Source organism: Neofelis nebulosa, chromosome 4, assembly GCF_028018385.1.
Source record: "Neofelis nebulosa isolate mNeoNeb1 chromosome 4, mNeoNeb1.pri, whole genome shotgun sequence".
NCBI classification, from domain to species: domain Eukaryota; kingdom Metazoa; phylum Chordata; class Mammalia; order Carnivora; family Felidae; genus Neofelis; species Neofelis nebulosa.
Genome location: NC_080785.1, coordinates 144,224,237 through 144,241,738, shown reverse-complemented (window position 1 = coordinate 144,241,738; position 17,502 = coordinate 144,224,237). Strand labels below are relative to the sequence as shown.

The following is a 17,502-nucleotide window of genomic DNA, read 5'->3' as shown; positions in this document are numbered from 1 at the left end:
AAATAATACAAGAAGGCAAAAAGATTTGATCACCCTTGGAAGCCTAGACAAACCATTCTGAAAACAAGTAAATAAAGAGAAGGCATAAACCATGTATGCGACCTTTCCTATAGAAATTATTCCTGGTATATACAATTAGTTGAGGAGGGAAAGCTTTTTATTACTGTACTCCAGCTCACAAGTGAAGACAGAATGATAGAATATCAATACAAAAAAAAATTCTTTAGAATTAATGTTACTTGTCTCTTCAGCGAACTTTCCCTACCTCTTTTCTGACTTAAAAAAAAAATCTTTAAGTCGAAAGCTTTATGAAGGGAAAAATTCAGGAATGAAAGTTTGGGAACTCTTTTATCTTAGATTGCAGTCAAAAGACAATTAAACAAATTATTCTCCAGTTTGGAAATGTTAACACCTCTCATTTAGGTCTTGGTTTTATAAATGTTTCTTGTACTTTGGTCTTCTTCCTGTTACTTCCAGTCATTTCAAGAGATCTTCAAGGGGTGTCTGGGTGGCTCATTCGGTTAAGCATCTGACTCTTGATATCAGCTCAGGTCATGATCTCACTGTTGTGGGATCAAGCCCTGCATCAGGCTCTGTGCACTGGGTGTGGAGCCTGCTTGGGATTCTCATTCTCTCACTTACTCACTCTCTCTCTCTCTCTCTCTCTCTCTCTGTCACTCTCCCTCTCTGTCTCTCTCACTCTCCCCCTCTCTCCCTCCCTCTCCCTCCCTCTCCCTCTCTTCCTCTCCCCTTCCCCCACTCTCCTCACTCTCGCTCTCTCTCAAAATAAATAAACATTAAAAAAAAAAGATCTCTCAAACTACTCAAATATAGAGTAGTGTTGATCTTCCTACTCAGTGCAGGAATAGAGATAGAACCAGACTACAACATATCCCAGAAGTTTCAGTCTCCCAGTCCAGGGCCTTAAACAGCTTTTTAAACTAATCACAGTGAACATGGGTCTTTTAAGTGATGTTTGTGTGAAGAGGCAATAGAAAAGGCTGACTTCATACCGTAAAGTAAATGTATTCACTCAAAAGCAAAATAATCTGTGTAAGATACTAGAGATAAAAACCCACAAACGACAGCTTGGGTAGTCTTCATTTTGATTTTTAATAAAGTCTCACAACTACAAGTAATTGCAGATTTTTCTCCATAGATACCTTATTTCTTTGATTCAGACACATCTGTTTTTCATGTTTTAACATTTCTGAAATTTACATGTAGCTTATAATGCATATGCATACAGGTTCCCTTGCTGTCAGAAAAAAAGAGCATTCCTATGAAACCTTTTCAAAATGGCGTAAAGAAGCAATTACCATGAATTTATATGGAAAGAGTTTTTAGAGTTCCCAGACCCAAAAAGTAACCTCTCTTAGGCTTTTCTGTTACCTTAGGACATATCTTGCTAATGGATGCACAAAATAAACTGAGATTAAGTACAGATGCTCACAGACACATTTCAAAGTTATGGCAGCTCAAGACTGAGCTGCTGAGTATAGTTTGTGGGGAGGGAGCTTTGTGGGACTGTTCTTACTACCTCTGTTAACAGCTTGCTGCAAAACAAATGCTGAATGCTGCTTACACTTTGATTTTCATAATTAGCCAAAATCCTTTCCAGTTATTTCTTTCAGTTAGGAAAACAGGTACTAATGTAGGTTTTTCATAGATGCAAAGTAATGTAACACAAACTTTTAAAAAGCAATGGGTACTTGTATTTAATGTGGCAGTGATCCTGTGGCCTCCTTAGTCTGCCCAAGAAACTTTTAAATTGTGTGTTTTACAATTAATTTTGTCTTTGAATCTTGTAAATATGGTAAATAATGTTTCTGAGTGAATTTTGAGTGAAATTTGTTTACAAAGTACTTCATAGAATATTTTACAGCAGTACTTTTCCAAAGTATTTTTTTTATAATACTGTATATATCATATATAAAATACCCTAATATTAGTTCCTGTGTTAAGTGTTCTGAAAACAGGGGCCAGGGATGCTCAATGGTCAAATAAGCTTGGAAAATGCATCTTACTTTTAGAGCCTCATGATGGACAAAAAGTCCTTTAAGCTCTGTGAAAGACTTGTAAAAAAAAAAAAAAAATTCTTTCCATCTCTTTTTACCAAGTATTTCCCAAACTTTTCTGACCCCCAAATCCTTTTTTGTTAACACCTGCTAACACTCCATTTTGGGAAATACTGCTATGTAGAGTTGATTAATGTAAGTGTTAGAACAAAACATTTTTATCAGGTAGTTTTAAATACTTGCCTGTTGCAAATTAAAAAAAACTGTTCTGTGCATCTAGGTATCACAAGAACCTTTTCAAAGGAAGCGTTGGCTAGACTAGATGGTCAGCTTAGTCAGACGTGATCTTTAACTGCTTTCAGTAGTACACCAACCCTGTGCTACCCAATCAGTATTAGCCCTTGATTCGTCTCACAGATTTGTACGTCAGTCCAGGTGCTGGACTTTGGGGTGATAAATCTGAGCAATGGGGGGTGCCTGGGTGGCTCAGTTGGTTAAATATCCAACTTCGGCTCAGGTCATGATCTCACAGTTTGTGGGTTCGACCCCCACATCGGGCTCATGCTGACAGCTCAGAGCCTGGAGCCTGCTTCAGATTCTGTGTCTCCTTCTCTCTCCACCCTGCCCCCACTCATGCTCTGTCTCACTCTGTCTCTCAAAAATAAATAAATGTAATAAAAAAAATTAAAAAAAAATAAGTCTGAGCAATGGAGATTCTGATGTAATATATCACAGCTTGTCAGCTCTGGCACTGCAGTTTTATTCTATTAACTCACTGCACCTATTTTTTTAGACTTTATTACCAATTTAATAAATATATTGGTCAGGTGTCAGTACTCTTGGATCTTCTTGTATTGTGCTCGTGTATTTATTGTAACCTGTTTATAGTAAATCTCTGGGAGAGCCATAGAACTGGGGATGAATCTGTCCCTTCCTATGTTCTGCCAGGAAAAGGAGGGAGTTAGGTGGTTCTTGAAAGTGTAGGTGAACCCTACTGTCCTCAAAGTAAGAGATGTCTTCACCCCTGTAATTAAAGTTGTAAAATATTAACCAGATATGTGCTTTGGCATATTCAGTAATCATTTATTAAATGCCTAGTTTGTACCAGATAACTCTCCCTAGTACAGGATTTAAAAAGTGAAAAGCAACCAATCCTTGTTCCTGTCACAGAGTTGACTCTAACTGGTGAGACAATAGTTGTATAAATGATAAATATTCATAATCCAATGTGCTCAGTATTATAAGAAGTAGATATAGGAGACTTTGGGGACCTCTAACTCAGATACTGAGTTTGGTGAAGGAAGTAGAATGTCTGAGCTGAATGGATAAGTGGCATTTGGTTATGGAGGCAAAGGGATAAAGGACATCACTGACAGAACAGCTTGTAAAGTGCATGGAGTTGTGAAAAGTAAGGGATTTGGAGATGCGTAGCTTAGTCTTGTACAGGGTGTTTTTGGTAGCAGGATGGAGGATGAGGCCTGAAAGGAAGGAAGGAGCCCAATGTTTCAGGGCTGTGATTGCTGTGTTAGGCAGTTTAGAAGCCTGTCCCATAGATGGTTCCTGATTTGTGTTAGCACTTTTCAATAATAAGTTAATGAAAATTGAGTAAACTATGCTAAATTTCTTAAGTTTACTGTGTATTTCCAGATGTCAGAATAATATCCATGTTTATAAGATCATCTTGATGATTCATGGGTTTGAGCACTTAATGATTTACCTGTACCTAAATGCATTAGCTCTATTCTTAATAAGTTTCATTGAAATATAATTTACTTGCAACACCAGTTTTACAAGCACAACTCACTGAGTTTTGACAAATGTATACTGTCCTATAATTGCCACCGCCCTAATCATGATACAGTAAATTATGCATATACAGTATATTATGCATTAGCTTTTAAATTAGATTTTGGTACACTAAATAAATTAACCCTTTGAACCCTAACCCTGGAAGATGTAATCTCTGAAGGACAGAGACATAAAAAGCCATCAACCTTAAACCAGCAAAAAAGTTTTTTTCTACAAAGCCCACATAAAAAGAGAAGCTCTGTATAAATGCTGCTTTTGGGGGGTTTTGTCTCTTGAAATCTTCAGAAGGAAGAGGAGGAAGTAAGAAGCAACAGTAAGAAATTGTCTACAAAGTGAGTGCTGTAATGTTATATAAAAATGTTTGGGGGTGAAGGAAGAAAAAGCACCAAGAATACAGAACCACAATTTTAGATACTGAACTGGAAACCTCAGACTTGAGCTCTACCAAAATCTCTGATACTTAATAACAGAGTTCAAGAAGCAGTCTCACTTGTCTGAGGTCTTGGTTTTCTCACTCATCAAATGGGGAATTGAGTGGCATATTTCAAGCCGTATTATGCAGGATGTTAGAGTTTTGTGAGGCGTGGGTAGAAGTTACAGGTTGAGGACAGGAGAACTAGAAACTAGGGCTAACTTCTAAATTGGGGAATAGTTGGAGTTAGGTTTTGATGCCAACAGATGGCAGAGAAAGTGTATTTCCTGACCTCAATTGTATTTCCGTGTATTCAGCTGACCTTTTATGGACTGTCACTGCATTGGAGGCTAGGACTTAACAATTCTCTCTGTAATTCTGCCTTGCGACTATGATTCAGAATGAATAGAGGGGACTTTCTCCAGGGGAATAAACATTGTCATTAAACCACCAGATTTTTTTCTTTCCTGGAAGTTATTACATTTAAGAATAAAATATATCTTTGAATATGAGAGATGTGAATGTTTGTATTTTTAAAAAATTACTTTATCCATCTTATTTGTTTTTTTAACCAGTTACCCATGGGTGTATTGTTTCTACAATAAAACTTTTTCTACCAGATGGTATGGAAGCCCGGCTCCGCTCAGAGTGAGTATAATTTAGTTTTTGTTTCAACTACCTTGGTTAATAATATTCTAGATGATGGTATACTGTTAACACTTGAGGATTATTCTAATAATGGTAGAAAATTAATGCAGTACTTTTACAATATAATATACTTCATTTTAATTCCTTTTCATGTTATTTACAATTCTAGTAAATAATAATGTATAAGGAGGCAGGTTATTTTGTTTCCAAAGTTACCTTTACAGTTTATATTTTGATGGATAATTGGTTGTTTTTAAATTTTTTTTTTAACGTTTATTTATTTTTGAGACAGAGAGAGACAGAGCATGAAGAGGGGAGGGGCAGAGAGAGAGAGAGAGACACAGAATCTGAAACAGCCTCCAGGCTCTGAGCTGTCAGCACAGAGTCTGACGCGGGGCTCGAACCCACGGACTGTGAGATCATGACCTGAGCTGAAGTCGGACGCTTAACCGACCAAGCCACCCAGGCACCCCAATTAGTTGTTTTTAAAATATTTAGGGTATGTAAGTCACTGGTGAATGATAACTGTATGAAAAAAAAAATTTTTTTTTAATTTAGTTTATTTTGAGAGAGAGAGTACAGATAGGGGAGGGGCAAAGACAGAGGGAGAGAGAATCCCAAGCCCTGATGCAGAGCTTGAACCCACAAACTGTGAGATCATGACCTGAGCTGAAACCAAGAGTTGGATGCTTAACCAACTGAGCCATCCAGGCACCCCTAAAAATACTATTTTTACTGTTTATTTATTTATTTTGAGAGAGAGAGTGCTCACACTCGTGTGGGTGAGAATGGGAGAGGGTCAGCAAGAGAGGAGAGACACAATCCCAAGCAGGCTCTGCTCTGTCAGCACAGAGCCTGGCGTGGGGCTCCACTCACGAACCCTGAGATCATGACCTGAGCTGAAATCAAGTCTGACGCTTAACCTACTGAGCCATCCGGGTGTCCTGAGTGATAACTGTATTTTGATCTGCATTTAATAGAGGATTCTTAAAGTATAATTCCCTCTGAAGTTAATGCCAGTGTCATCATCTTTTAGGACCTTGAGGGGTGTTGATATAGTTAGTAGCCTATTTTGATGGGAATTTTGGAGGGATTTTCCAATGCTGCATTTTTTTTTTTCCTGAAGCAGTGGAAAGATTACTTAGAGGAAGACAAATATGAAAGAGAAGAGTTACTCATAAAATGTAAATGTTAAGATCTAAACATAAGTACATTTTAATCTTAGAGCTTTTCACAGATTATCATTATGTAGTAATCATTAATTAAACCATTTTTTTATTGGGGGGGAAGACCTTGAATATGCCAGAAGCTTTTTTCTATACCCAGCATAATACTTTTTATCCTTCAAAAGCAAAGACAAAGATCTGAGGATGGGAGGTTAAGATAAGTAGTAAGTTGAAGGCAAAGTAGAGTAGTGAGAGGAAAGAATGAAAAAGAAAGCAGAGAGGCTCTCCTATTACCATGACAGTCTGTGCTTTCATTAGAATTACTATATATTTTGCTTCAGTTAGAAGCTACCAATTTTTGGGGCACCTAGGTGGCTCAGTTGGTTAAGCATCCGATGTCAGCTCAGGTCATGATCTTGCAGTTTGTGAGTTCAAGCTCTGCATCAGGCTCTGTGCTGACAGCTCAGAGCATGGAGCCTACTTCAGAGTCTGTGTCTTCCCCTCTCTCTGCCCCTCCCATGCTCATGCTCTGTCTCTCTCTGTCTCTCAATAATAAATAAACATTGAAAATTTTTTTTAAAAATTTGAATTCTCTCTATATAACCTCTGGCAAAATTATCCCAGATATAAAAAAATAAAATTAAATAAAAAAAAAAGAAGATACCAATTTTTGTTAGCTTTAAGGATATCTGAAGCAAAGCAAAAATTTTTAAAGATTTTATTTTATTTAAATAAATCTTTTAAATATTTATTTATTTATTATTAAAAATTTTTTTTAATGTTTATTTATTTTTGCCAGAGAGAGAGAGAGAGAGAGAGAGAGAGACAGAGCATGAGCTGGGGAGGGCAGAGAGAGAGGGAGATACAGAATCTGAAACAGGCTCCAGGCTCTGAACTGTCAGCACAGAGCCCAACGCGGGGCTTGAACTCACTGCGAGATCATGACCTGAGCCGAAGTCAGACGCTCAACCGACTGAGCCACCCAGGCGCCCCTAATATTTATTTTTGAGAGAGAGAGAGAGAGAGCGCGCGTGCGAGAGTGCACACGCGTGCACAAGCAGGAGTGGGGGAGGGGCAGAGAGAGAGGGAGACACAGAATCTGAAGCAGGCTCCAGGCTCTGAGCTGTCAGCACAGAGCCTGATGCAGGGCTCGAACTCATGCACTGTGAGATCGTGACCTGAGCCGAAGTCAGACGCTTAACTGACTAAGCCACCCAGGTGCCCCTAAACATTTAAAATTCATAACAATCTGTTTCCTATTCTATATTATAGTTTAATTATTAAAAATACAGTTTACTTTGGAAGCTTTAATGTGACTCAGCTCTTATGAGTCAAGGGTTAAGTTTTTAAAAATAAGAATAACTATTAGTCATCTAATGATGTGTGACTTCTTAAAAACCTTGATGTTTCTGTGTGATAATGAGATTTTTCTTTCATGGAGTTAAAAACTTTGAGCAGTTATATAAAGGGTTATCTGTAATCTCAGGTTCTATCTAGTAGGGCATGTGAATTTCTCAGTCTATGTTGTGAATTGTGTCCGTGCCCTTGTTTCCCCAATGCTTTTCATCTTTGTCCTTGTTTCCTTATTGTTTGGTTTTTCTTATGTGATTAAATATTAGCATTTAGAATTTTGCTGCCAATTTCTTTGTACACAACCTGGCTGACTTTCTGGAGAAGACGAATTTGGGACAGGCACTTCTCCAAAGCTGGAGGAAGATCAGAATAGTCTTTAGAGGCAGGTAGTCTGTTTCAAAGCCAGACTCCACCTATTCTGTGACTTGAGCAGGCCTCCCTTTTCTCATTTGAAAAATGAAGATAACAGTAGTACTTGTGGAGCAGGAATTTTATGAGGAAGATTAAATAAGTTTGTGCACTAAAAGTTTTGTGTAGTACCTGGCATATATTAAGCACATGATAATCATTGACTGTTTCTATGACTGTAATCTTTTATAGCAATCAAGATATTTTTGAGTACACCAGAATTTTAGAGTTTCAGATACATTGTATACATAGCATTTAATGCTTTTAAGATCTTCACTAGATAGTTCTCAAAAAGCTGGTTATTGGGGTGTCTGGGTGCCTTGGTTGAGCATCCGACTCTTGATTTCTGCTCAGGGCATGATCCCAGGGTTGTGGAATTGAGCCTTGTGTCACGCTCCACACTGAGCATGGAGTCTGCTTAAGATTCTCTCTCTTTCCCTCTGGCCTTTTCCCTTGCTTGCACTCTCTTTCTCAAAAGAAAAAAAAAAAGATTCTTTTTTCTTCCTTGATTTTTATTATATCACACAAATATTATTTTTTAAAGTAATCTTTACACTGAACATGGGGCTCAAACTCATGACCCCGAGATCAAGAGTTGTATGCTGCACTGACTGAGCCAACCAGGCACCCCTGTACAAATAATTTTTAAGTGATAACAGAGAAATTGCCTGTAATTCCGCAGTCCTAACACTAAATAATGGTTTTCTTTTTCTGCATTCCCTTATTGCATATGAACTTTTCTTAAAATCCAAACAGAATACGTCTATATCCAAGATAGGTTCTGTAAAATACATACTATACACACACAAATACATATTACTTATGGAATGTTTAACTGGATTTTCAGCCTTTGGCTAACTAAATTTTCATAAGAACAGAATATTTTGTACTTTGGTCACGAAGAAAAATGGAATTAAAAAACCATGAGTACTATTTGCTTCTATTTAGACTTTCTTAAGTTCATTTGCCTATATGTGCGTATCTATAGAGAAAAAGGTATATACCCCAAATGGTTACCTCTGGGTGCTGGCATTAGGTAGTTTTTACTTATTTTCTCTTGCTTTACTGCACACACATAATCAATATGTATTACTAGTATAGTGAAGAAAACAAAAGTTATGTTTAAGATATCTATCCCATGTTTATGGGGTAGAGAGAAAAACTAAAGTTGGCATAATTTTTTAAACCTTCATTGGGCACCAGCTTTTCCAGGGCGTTGTGATAGGTTCTGGGCATCCAGAGGTAAATTGGTCACAATGCCTAAAAACACACATGTGAAATTGAAGATATAAAGGGTTATATGATCTCAATGGGAGTCTGCACAGGATCATGTGTGTTCAGAAGGGAAGGGTGTGCTGGTTCTTAATACTCCATTTTATTCAGCATTTTAGTGTATTTGTGACTAATTGAATTGAAGCAGTACTTAGGATGTTTGTGGTTATTACAATGGGATTAGAATTGTCATTTCTATTTTTAAGTCATAGATCAGTTTCTCATTAGTTTACACATAATTAACCAGTTGAATCTAGGAGCTTTCCTCTAGTCAACCTTCAAGGTGACCATTATCAGAGTAGCGTCTAGGATATGGAGTGATTAGCCACTGGGAGGGGACGTGGGTAGCAGCCTTGCTTCGTGTTTTCTCTACTCACCCCAACCCCCATACAGTAGCTTACAGGCATTGTAAGATAGGGCCCCTGGCTTCCTTAGCTGCTGTGTTCTCATGGAACTGGTAGTAGGATCAAGTGCTACTATGTTAAAGGTACTGTTTAAAGCTCTTTATTTATATTAACACATTTAATACAGTAACCCCTGGGCTTGTTTTTATGATTATCCCCATTTTATAGAGGAGGAAGATGAGACCTATAGTGCTTAGGTAACTTGCCCAAGATTATACAGCTCGTAAGTAGAGCCAGAATTCGGACCCAGGCTTCTGAGCCTGCATACTTAACTGATACACTATACTGCCTATCTGTCAGTACTTTATAAGGCTGAAGAGGCAATTAGTACCAATTATACTGTCTGTTTGCTGCTTTAAAGAGGTATACTGAGTTTAGTTTCCTACTTACATTTAAGCTTTCATTTGTTAATGTGTGAAGGGGCTGGGTGGAGAAGAACAGTAATACTGTTTGGCTAGCTAAAATTTTTCTCCTAGAGCAAGTTTCCAAATTATAGCTTTCTTTCAAATAGAACTTTGGTTTTTATACTTTGTGTATAGGAATATTTAATTTTATTTTTTTTTTAATTTTTTTTTTCAACATTTTTAATTTATTTTTGGGACAGAGAGAGACATAGCATGAACGGGGGAGGGGCAGAGAGAGAGGGAGACACAGAATCGGAAACAGGCTCCAGGCTCTGAGCCATCAGCCCAGAGCCTGACGCGGGGCTCGAACTCACGGACAGCGAGATCGTGACCTGGCTGAAGTCGGACGCTTAACCGACTGCGCCACCCAGGCGCCCCAGGAATATTTAATTTTAAAAGAATGTAACTTACAGATTCCAAAATTAAAAATGGATATGTAGAAGTTGTAGAGCCCAGAAATTCGCCAGAGCCCTCGTTAAATAGTGGATCCTCAAAAGGCATTTAATACGTTTTGAATTTTGAATTTGTGTTTAAAAATATATTATGTATAAAAAGTAGATTTGTGTATTTATTACCTTGTTTTCTAAGAACGCTATGTATTTATGAAGGATTAAAAATGATTCACATTCTTTTAATTATATGAAAGCAAGTGTAGCAACTTTGGGGTTTAAGATATTCTGGTACTGTCCTACTCTGTTTCCTCTGTTGTCAGGAAATTAGATAAAAATTCTAAATTTTTCTTTTCAGTGTCATCCATGCTCCATTACCAAGTCCTGTTGACAAAGTAAGTTAGTAATGATTTTTTACAAACTAACTCAGCTACATTGCTTTGCAAAATGTTTTTGTTTGTTTTTAATATGCTTTACCTAGAAGCTTATTTTTCTTCTGTAACAAAATACATACAGTGTATATAGATATTTGGTTATTGCAGTCCTCTATCTGGAGAATTTAGGGTGGATGTTTCTTAGGAAAAAGCTTTTGTTATCTCAAATAAATGGCTGGTTGTATAGACTAGGAGTACTTGTTTTGTGCCTAGCCAGAGGTAAGAAGTGTTAGTTACTGCTGTTTATTCTGGAATACAATTCTGTCTAGAAATATTTATTAAAGCTTTCTACCCAAATATTCACCCAACGTATACCTACCCATAGAAATAACAGAAATATGGGTTTACAGGAATTGTTCTTTTATTGTCCTTGAAAAGCAGTTTTATTTAATCTGATTTGGTCAGAAACTTTGTGATAATTACTTGTTAGTATTTTCCTCAGAAATAATGGTGTAATAAACTATAGATATCATTGCTTCATAGCAAAAAAAAAAAGATGTCTTTTGACATTAATGTAGATGTTTTTTCTTAGTGTACTAACTAAACTATTGGGAAAATATTTTACATTTTTTTTTCTTCCATGTGGATAAAGACTGAAAGCCTGCCTGAAACTGAAGTTCTCTGTTAAATTCCTTTTTTAGAAGTAAAAGTGGCTAATCATCAAGTTCAGCAATACCAAGAATTATTTCAGAAGTAAATAATGACCTTGCCAATATAAGACTAACTTTTAAAAATAATGCCACGTCTCTGAATTCTAGTTAGCATATTTAAAAATATATGCTTTCTGAGCTTAATCAGGAATGATGCTATTAACATCATTAATAAGTTAATACATAAGACTTAGTAGTATTGATATGAGTAAATGTTAACAGCAGCCTATTAGTACCTTCTTTGGTGGGGGGGGGGTGTGTGTGCGGAGAAATGATGCCATGGTTATATGTTCCACACTTGGGGGAAACCCTGATAGAAGGTAATTTTTCCTAATACACTTGAATTCTAAGTATTTTTTCTACAATTTATAGTTTAAATACTATTATTTACTATCTTTTTCTTCTTAAACCTACCTATAGTTTAAAGAAGAAAAAAAAGACAAAGCTATTTTTTCTTTCTTTTTCTTTTTCTCTTTCTCTTTCTTTCCTTCTTTCTAATTTTTTTTTTTTAATGTTTATTCGTTTCTTTCATTTGTTGAGAGACAGAGAGACAGAGCATGAGTTGGGGAGGAACAGAGAGAGAAGGAGACACAGAATCCGAAGCAGGCTCCAGGCTCTGAGCTATCGGCACTGAGTCCGATGCGGGGCTTGAATCCACAAACCATAAGATCATGACCTGAGCTGAAATTGGATGCTTAAGATGCTTAACCAGCTGAGCCACCCAGGCGCCCCTCTTTTCTTTCTTTTCTTTTTTTTTTTTTAAAGAGATAAACCTATTTTCATTGCCTCTGGCCATTGGACAAAGCATTATATTTCCTGTTCTGTCTCTCCCATACCCTTTACATACAAATAACATTTTGAAGATGGCTGCCTCAGAATGAATTATGACTGTTGACATATTGAAGAACTGTTTAACAATGGATCTTAAAGGGGGAAAATATAGATCTGTTGATTTAGGAGGTATTATTTCTGGATTAAGAAAGGCTGTCTTGCCTTTGCCTTGTGCTTGTGATTTGGTTTATCAAGGAATGTTTCCATGAGTAGTACTTGTTCCACCACCCTGCTTATAAATCTCAGACTGGCCAGTGAAATATAACACCATTTACAAATTCTATACACGGAACAGAAATATTTTGAAAATGAAAGGAACTGGTTAAGCTTAAAAATAATTTATATTTTGCATACTTCAGTAAATAGACATTTCAAAGACTTGGTTTGCTTTAATGTCTTTTATGAATGTTTTGTGTGACTATTGATACTTGTGTCATTTTGTTTCTAGGTTGCTGCTAACACTCCAAGTATGTACTCTCAGGAACTATTCCAGCTTTCTCAGTATCTACAGGTAAAAGTAAATCTTGAAAATTCTTAGTTTTTAAAAGTAGAATTAAACAACTTAGGTTTGATTTTGCTAGTTCACAAATACAGGCTAAAGAAATATTGGCTGGCTACAAGTACAAAAGAAATATCTTTTCCAAGTAAAAAAAAAAAAGGATTAAAATTAGGTCTTGTGAAGAAAGGATAAAAGAATCAGGATTATTAAGTCTAGAAAAGATAGGGTTCTGTACAAGAGAAGTTTTTGTTATTTAAATATGAGGAAGTGTCAACATAGTTCTTTATCCATAGATGATTTAAAAAAAATTTTTTTTTTAATGTTTATTTATTTTTTGAGAGAGAGGTTGACAGAGTGTGAGCATGGGAGGGGCAGAGAGAGAGAGGAAAACACAGAATCTGAAGCAGGCTCCAGGCTCTGAGCTGTCAGCACAGAGCCCGACATGGGGCTCGAACCCACAAACCGTGAGATCATGACCTGAGCCGAAGTCGGACACTTAACTGACTGAGCCACCCAGGCGCCCCATCCATAGATGATTTCTAAAGAAAATTAAACCTGGAGAGATTTTGGTTGCTTAATAGCAAATAATTACATAGCACTTACTATATGCCAGACTCTAGCTCTTTGCCCCTACTCATTTAATCTTCAGAACAATCCTGTAAGGTACATATTTTATTCCCATTTTTATAGAGAGAGTAACTTATGGTCTGGAAGGTTAAATAATTTACACACTGTGTAGTAGAGCTGGGATTTGAACCCAGACAGTCAGACCTCAGAATCTGTACCCTTAACCACTGGGCTGTGCTGCTGAGTCTGTTGGAAGATATCTTGATGAGGCAGATACATCGAGTGGGCTCCTGAAGAAGTTAATACCATATTTAAAAAGCCTTTCAAATCTTTAAAAAGGAAACGTGTGTGTGTGTGTGTGTGTGTGTGTTTCCCCTCTTGATTTTGGGGAGATTTGGGCTAGATTATGTTCCTATTATTATTCTGGTGAGGGAGCATATTGAAGAAAAATCCTAGATCAGGAGTTTAGAGATTGAACTTTTTATCTTGGCTCTGCCACTGAGTTCTGTAACTTTGGGTGACTCATTTTACATTCATAAGTCTTCAACTGCTTTTTAAAAATGATAGGACCAAACCAGTGATCCTGGCGCCTATGTTCTTTTATAGGAATCAATCACTAAAAGTGGTTCTCCCTCAGTTAAGAATGTACAAGTCTGTGAAAATTGTCAAAGCACTAATCACATCTTACTTCCACTGGGTGTTATGTAACGGTGCATAGAAAAGCACTGTTACACATTTGTAATTTAAGTAGAATTTCTTTTTTTTTTTTTTTTTTAATTTTTTTTTCAACGTTTTTTATTTATTTTTGGGACAGAGAGAGACAGAGCATGAACGGGGGAGGGGCAGAGAGAGAGGGAGACACAGAATCGGAAACAGGCTCCAGGCTCCGAGCCATCAGCTCAGAGCCTGACGCGGGGCTCGAACTCACGGACCGTGAGATCGTGACCTGGCTGAAGTCGGACGCTTAACCGACTGCGCCACCCAGGCGCCCCTTAAGTAGAATTTCTAACAGCACAAACCATAGCCAGAATTCCCTGGACTCGATCTGTGGCTTTAACCTCTGACCTTTTGGGAAAGTTGTTTAACCCTTTTGCGTGCCTCATTTTCTTAATCTGTGATATGGGTATAATAATAGCACTTACCTCACAGAATTGTGAATAGTAAATGAACCAATATATGTAAAGCACTTAGAACAGCACCTGGCACATAAAATGTATGCCATACATGTTAGCATTTGTGTACCACTCAATAGGAAGGTACATTAATTGACCCAGATCTCTCTTATTTTTAGAAGTAGAAGAAAACTTTGAGATTAATCTGGTCTAACCTCCATTTTTCACATGAGAAATATGGGGCTCATCTAGATAAAAATGATTTCCCGAGGCTATATATACTATATACTCACCAGTCGTCATGGACTGTCGATCTAATGTCCTGACTCACTCAGTACTTTTTCCACCTTTGTCACTTCTTTGCATATTCATAGGTGGGCATGTCTTTAATTGCTCTTTTCTGATTTTTGAGAGAATATTATATTGTGCTATCTTTTCTATATACATCTTTGTGAATTGCTGGAATTCTTACGTAAACTGTAAAACTTTTGAATAAAAACTGGAGTAGATATGTTTTATGCTTTAGAACTAAAAGTAAAGAACTGGAAGTATTATTAGATTTCTATTAGGATGTGGTTCATGGAATTATGAAACTCTAAATGGGATTGAGTTTAAAAAAGGTGAAATTACACCACCTAGTGGGAGTAGTGATTATTTGGTGGTTTTGTGTTTAAGTAAAACTTTTTGCAGCATTAATGTAATTTCCTGGATATTAGGAATGTTTTAAGAGCTTAAAATAAACTTGGCAGCTCATCTCTTTTAACTGTAAGTTGTGTTTTATGGCCTTTGTTAGATTCCTTAATCTGTACGTTTACAATTACATTAAAAAACAGTACCGCTAACTCTTAATTAGGTCAGATTTTCTCTAATCATTATTTATCAAGGATGTGGACAACAATAAATGCATGCTTTAAACCTCAAGAAATGTTTTTGAAGCATACCCTTCTTTGCTGAGGTGGCTCCAGAGGTATTAGGGTAGTAAGTGTTCTTCTTTGGCTAATGAGAGGAATAGAAGAAAGTGAAATTTAAAGATGTGCCATAACCACCGCTGAATGCTGTGTGAGCATTTTCACCTTGACTTCTAGTGAAGGAGACCCTCTTAACAGCTATCAAATGTTAATAAGTGACCTAGAGATAAGGTTTGCTTGCCAATGTCCTTCTCTGGAAAAATATTCCTTTGGAGCTGCCAAATAGTTATATAACTCCTTGATTCCTTAATTACATTAGTGGACTCTTATTTTCGGCATATTTGATTGCTGCTAAGTGGTATACAGTCTCAGAGAATCAGAACACCTGACAATGCAATAGATTATGATAGTGAAACAGTCTTTCTCTCTTCTTAAATATATATGTTTATATATATAACATTCTTAAAAGGAAAAACTAAAAGACATTTCTAATTTAGATGTCATATCCATGCATCTAAGCCATTAAGAAGTATCTTTGCTACTGACCACATTGTTTGACTTAGTTTGGCATGAGTTAGTGCTGAAAGATATGTATATATTTTTTAAAATATGTATATATATAAAATGCAGAGTTGAACATTTGTTGGATTCTTCTACTCTGGATTTCCTTTTTTTTTTTTTTTTTTGGAACTCACTCTTCCTATGTATGTATGTGTGGAAGGAAGGAAGTAAGCTCTATGCCCAACCTGGGGCTTGAACCCACAACCCTGGGGTCAAATGTCATGCTCTACTGACTGAACCAGCCATGCTTCCTTTTTAAAGTCACTCTTGCGAATTATGAGTAAAAAGAAAACAAAAACAGGGGGCTTTTTTTCTGTTAACAGTGGAAGGTGCAGCTAGAGTACCCCTAACAGACCAGAAAATGAGGCTAAACTGATGTGGTTTATATATATTTTACAAGATTTATCATGTTTGAAAGTAAGATACAAAGTGGGATATAAGATGAGAATGTGCTAAAAATTGATTACTCTTCAAGGGATCATGCTGAGTTCTTTAGAATCTCTTTTGTGATTTGTATTATTAGGAGGCCTTACATCGGGAACAGATGTTGGAACAGAAGTTAGCCACACTTCAGCGGCTACTAGCCATCACCCAAGAGGCTTCAGATACCAGTTGGCAGGTATTACAGATGCCTTTATATTCATAGTTTAATATTCCTTAAATGTTGATTAAACTAAAACTGAATTTTTTTAGCAGGGAAAGGCAGTTATTTCCTAATGACCAAATATTGAAAATTTAGCATTTTACAGTGGATGTTGGTCAGTTTTATGATTTTACATCTTTTTTTTTTTTTGGCAATAGCAACCATTTTGATATGTGTTATTTTTTAATTACCCTGGGATTTTATTTATATTTAATTTTTTTTCAACAGGCTTTAATAGATGAAGATAGACTCTTATCACGGTTAGAAGTTATGGGAAACCAATTACAGGCATGCTCTAAAGTAGGTATTAATCTCAAGTAAGGATTCATAAAGAAAAAAGCATAAATTATGCATTAAAATGCATAGTTTTTTGTGTAGCTTCATTTCTTTGTCATTTTGAGTACATTCTAAAACATTTATACATTTTCTCCATTCTTTTAAGTCTTTTGTCATAAGAAATCCCAAACATACATGTAAGGACAGAATTGTATATTGAATATCCATGTATAACTCTCTTTTTTCTATCGCAGTTGATATTTGCTGGAGAAACTGGGTCATTTGTCCTCTATAATTTCCCTCAACCTAGACTGTTATTTAACGATTCTTCTAGCTCCCCTCCCACACCATAAATTGGTAGTTTGATCTAGAGATTTGATCTGATCTCTTTTTTGCCAACAATACTTCATGAATAGTATTGTGTACCTTCACCAAAAGGCACCGTAATGTCTAGTTGTCCTTCTTTCTGAAATATTAGCAATCTTTGATGTCCCTTGCCTAATCCATTATTAAGGGTTGCAAAAATGGTTAGGTTTAGTGCTGTCATTCCTTCATTTATAGCTGGGTGACTTCTATAAATACTTCTGTTATGCCCCTCTCAAACTATTTTGTTACCTGAAGTCTTTTTTTTTTTTTTTTTAGGGAAGGCAGGATAAGTGATTTTCTCTTTTTATTTACTGGATTTCAAAATAATGAATTAGTTCTTTGTCATCCACCAAAGAATGACCACGAAGTGTT

General features: G+C 36.5%; 1 protein-coding gene across 34 annotated transcripts in view; it reads left to right on the top strand.

The window, feature by feature from the left end:
• SLMAP (sarcolemma associated protein) overlaps positions 1–17,502 on the top strand; it is a 147,352-nt gene that overhangs the window by 73,035 nt on the left and 56,815 nt on the right. For 33 of the 34 annotated variants that reach the window (XM_058726451.1, XM_058726452.1, XM_058726442.1 and 30 more), the window contains 5 exons: positions 4,815–4,887; positions 10,642–10,678; positions 12,647–12,709; positions 16,369–16,464; positions 16,717–16,788. In XM_058726451.1, coding sequence (XP_058582434.1) covers positions 4,815–4,887; positions 10,642–10,678; positions 12,647–12,709; positions 16,369–16,464; positions 16,717–16,788 — 341 coding nt within the window. Of the gene's footprint in view, positions 1–4,814; positions 4,888–9,554; positions 9,574–10,641; positions 10,679–12,646; positions 12,710–16,368; positions 16,465–16,716; positions 16,789–17,502 lie in introns of those variants that run through there. The other variant, XM_058726455.1, reaches the window with a different exon arrangement.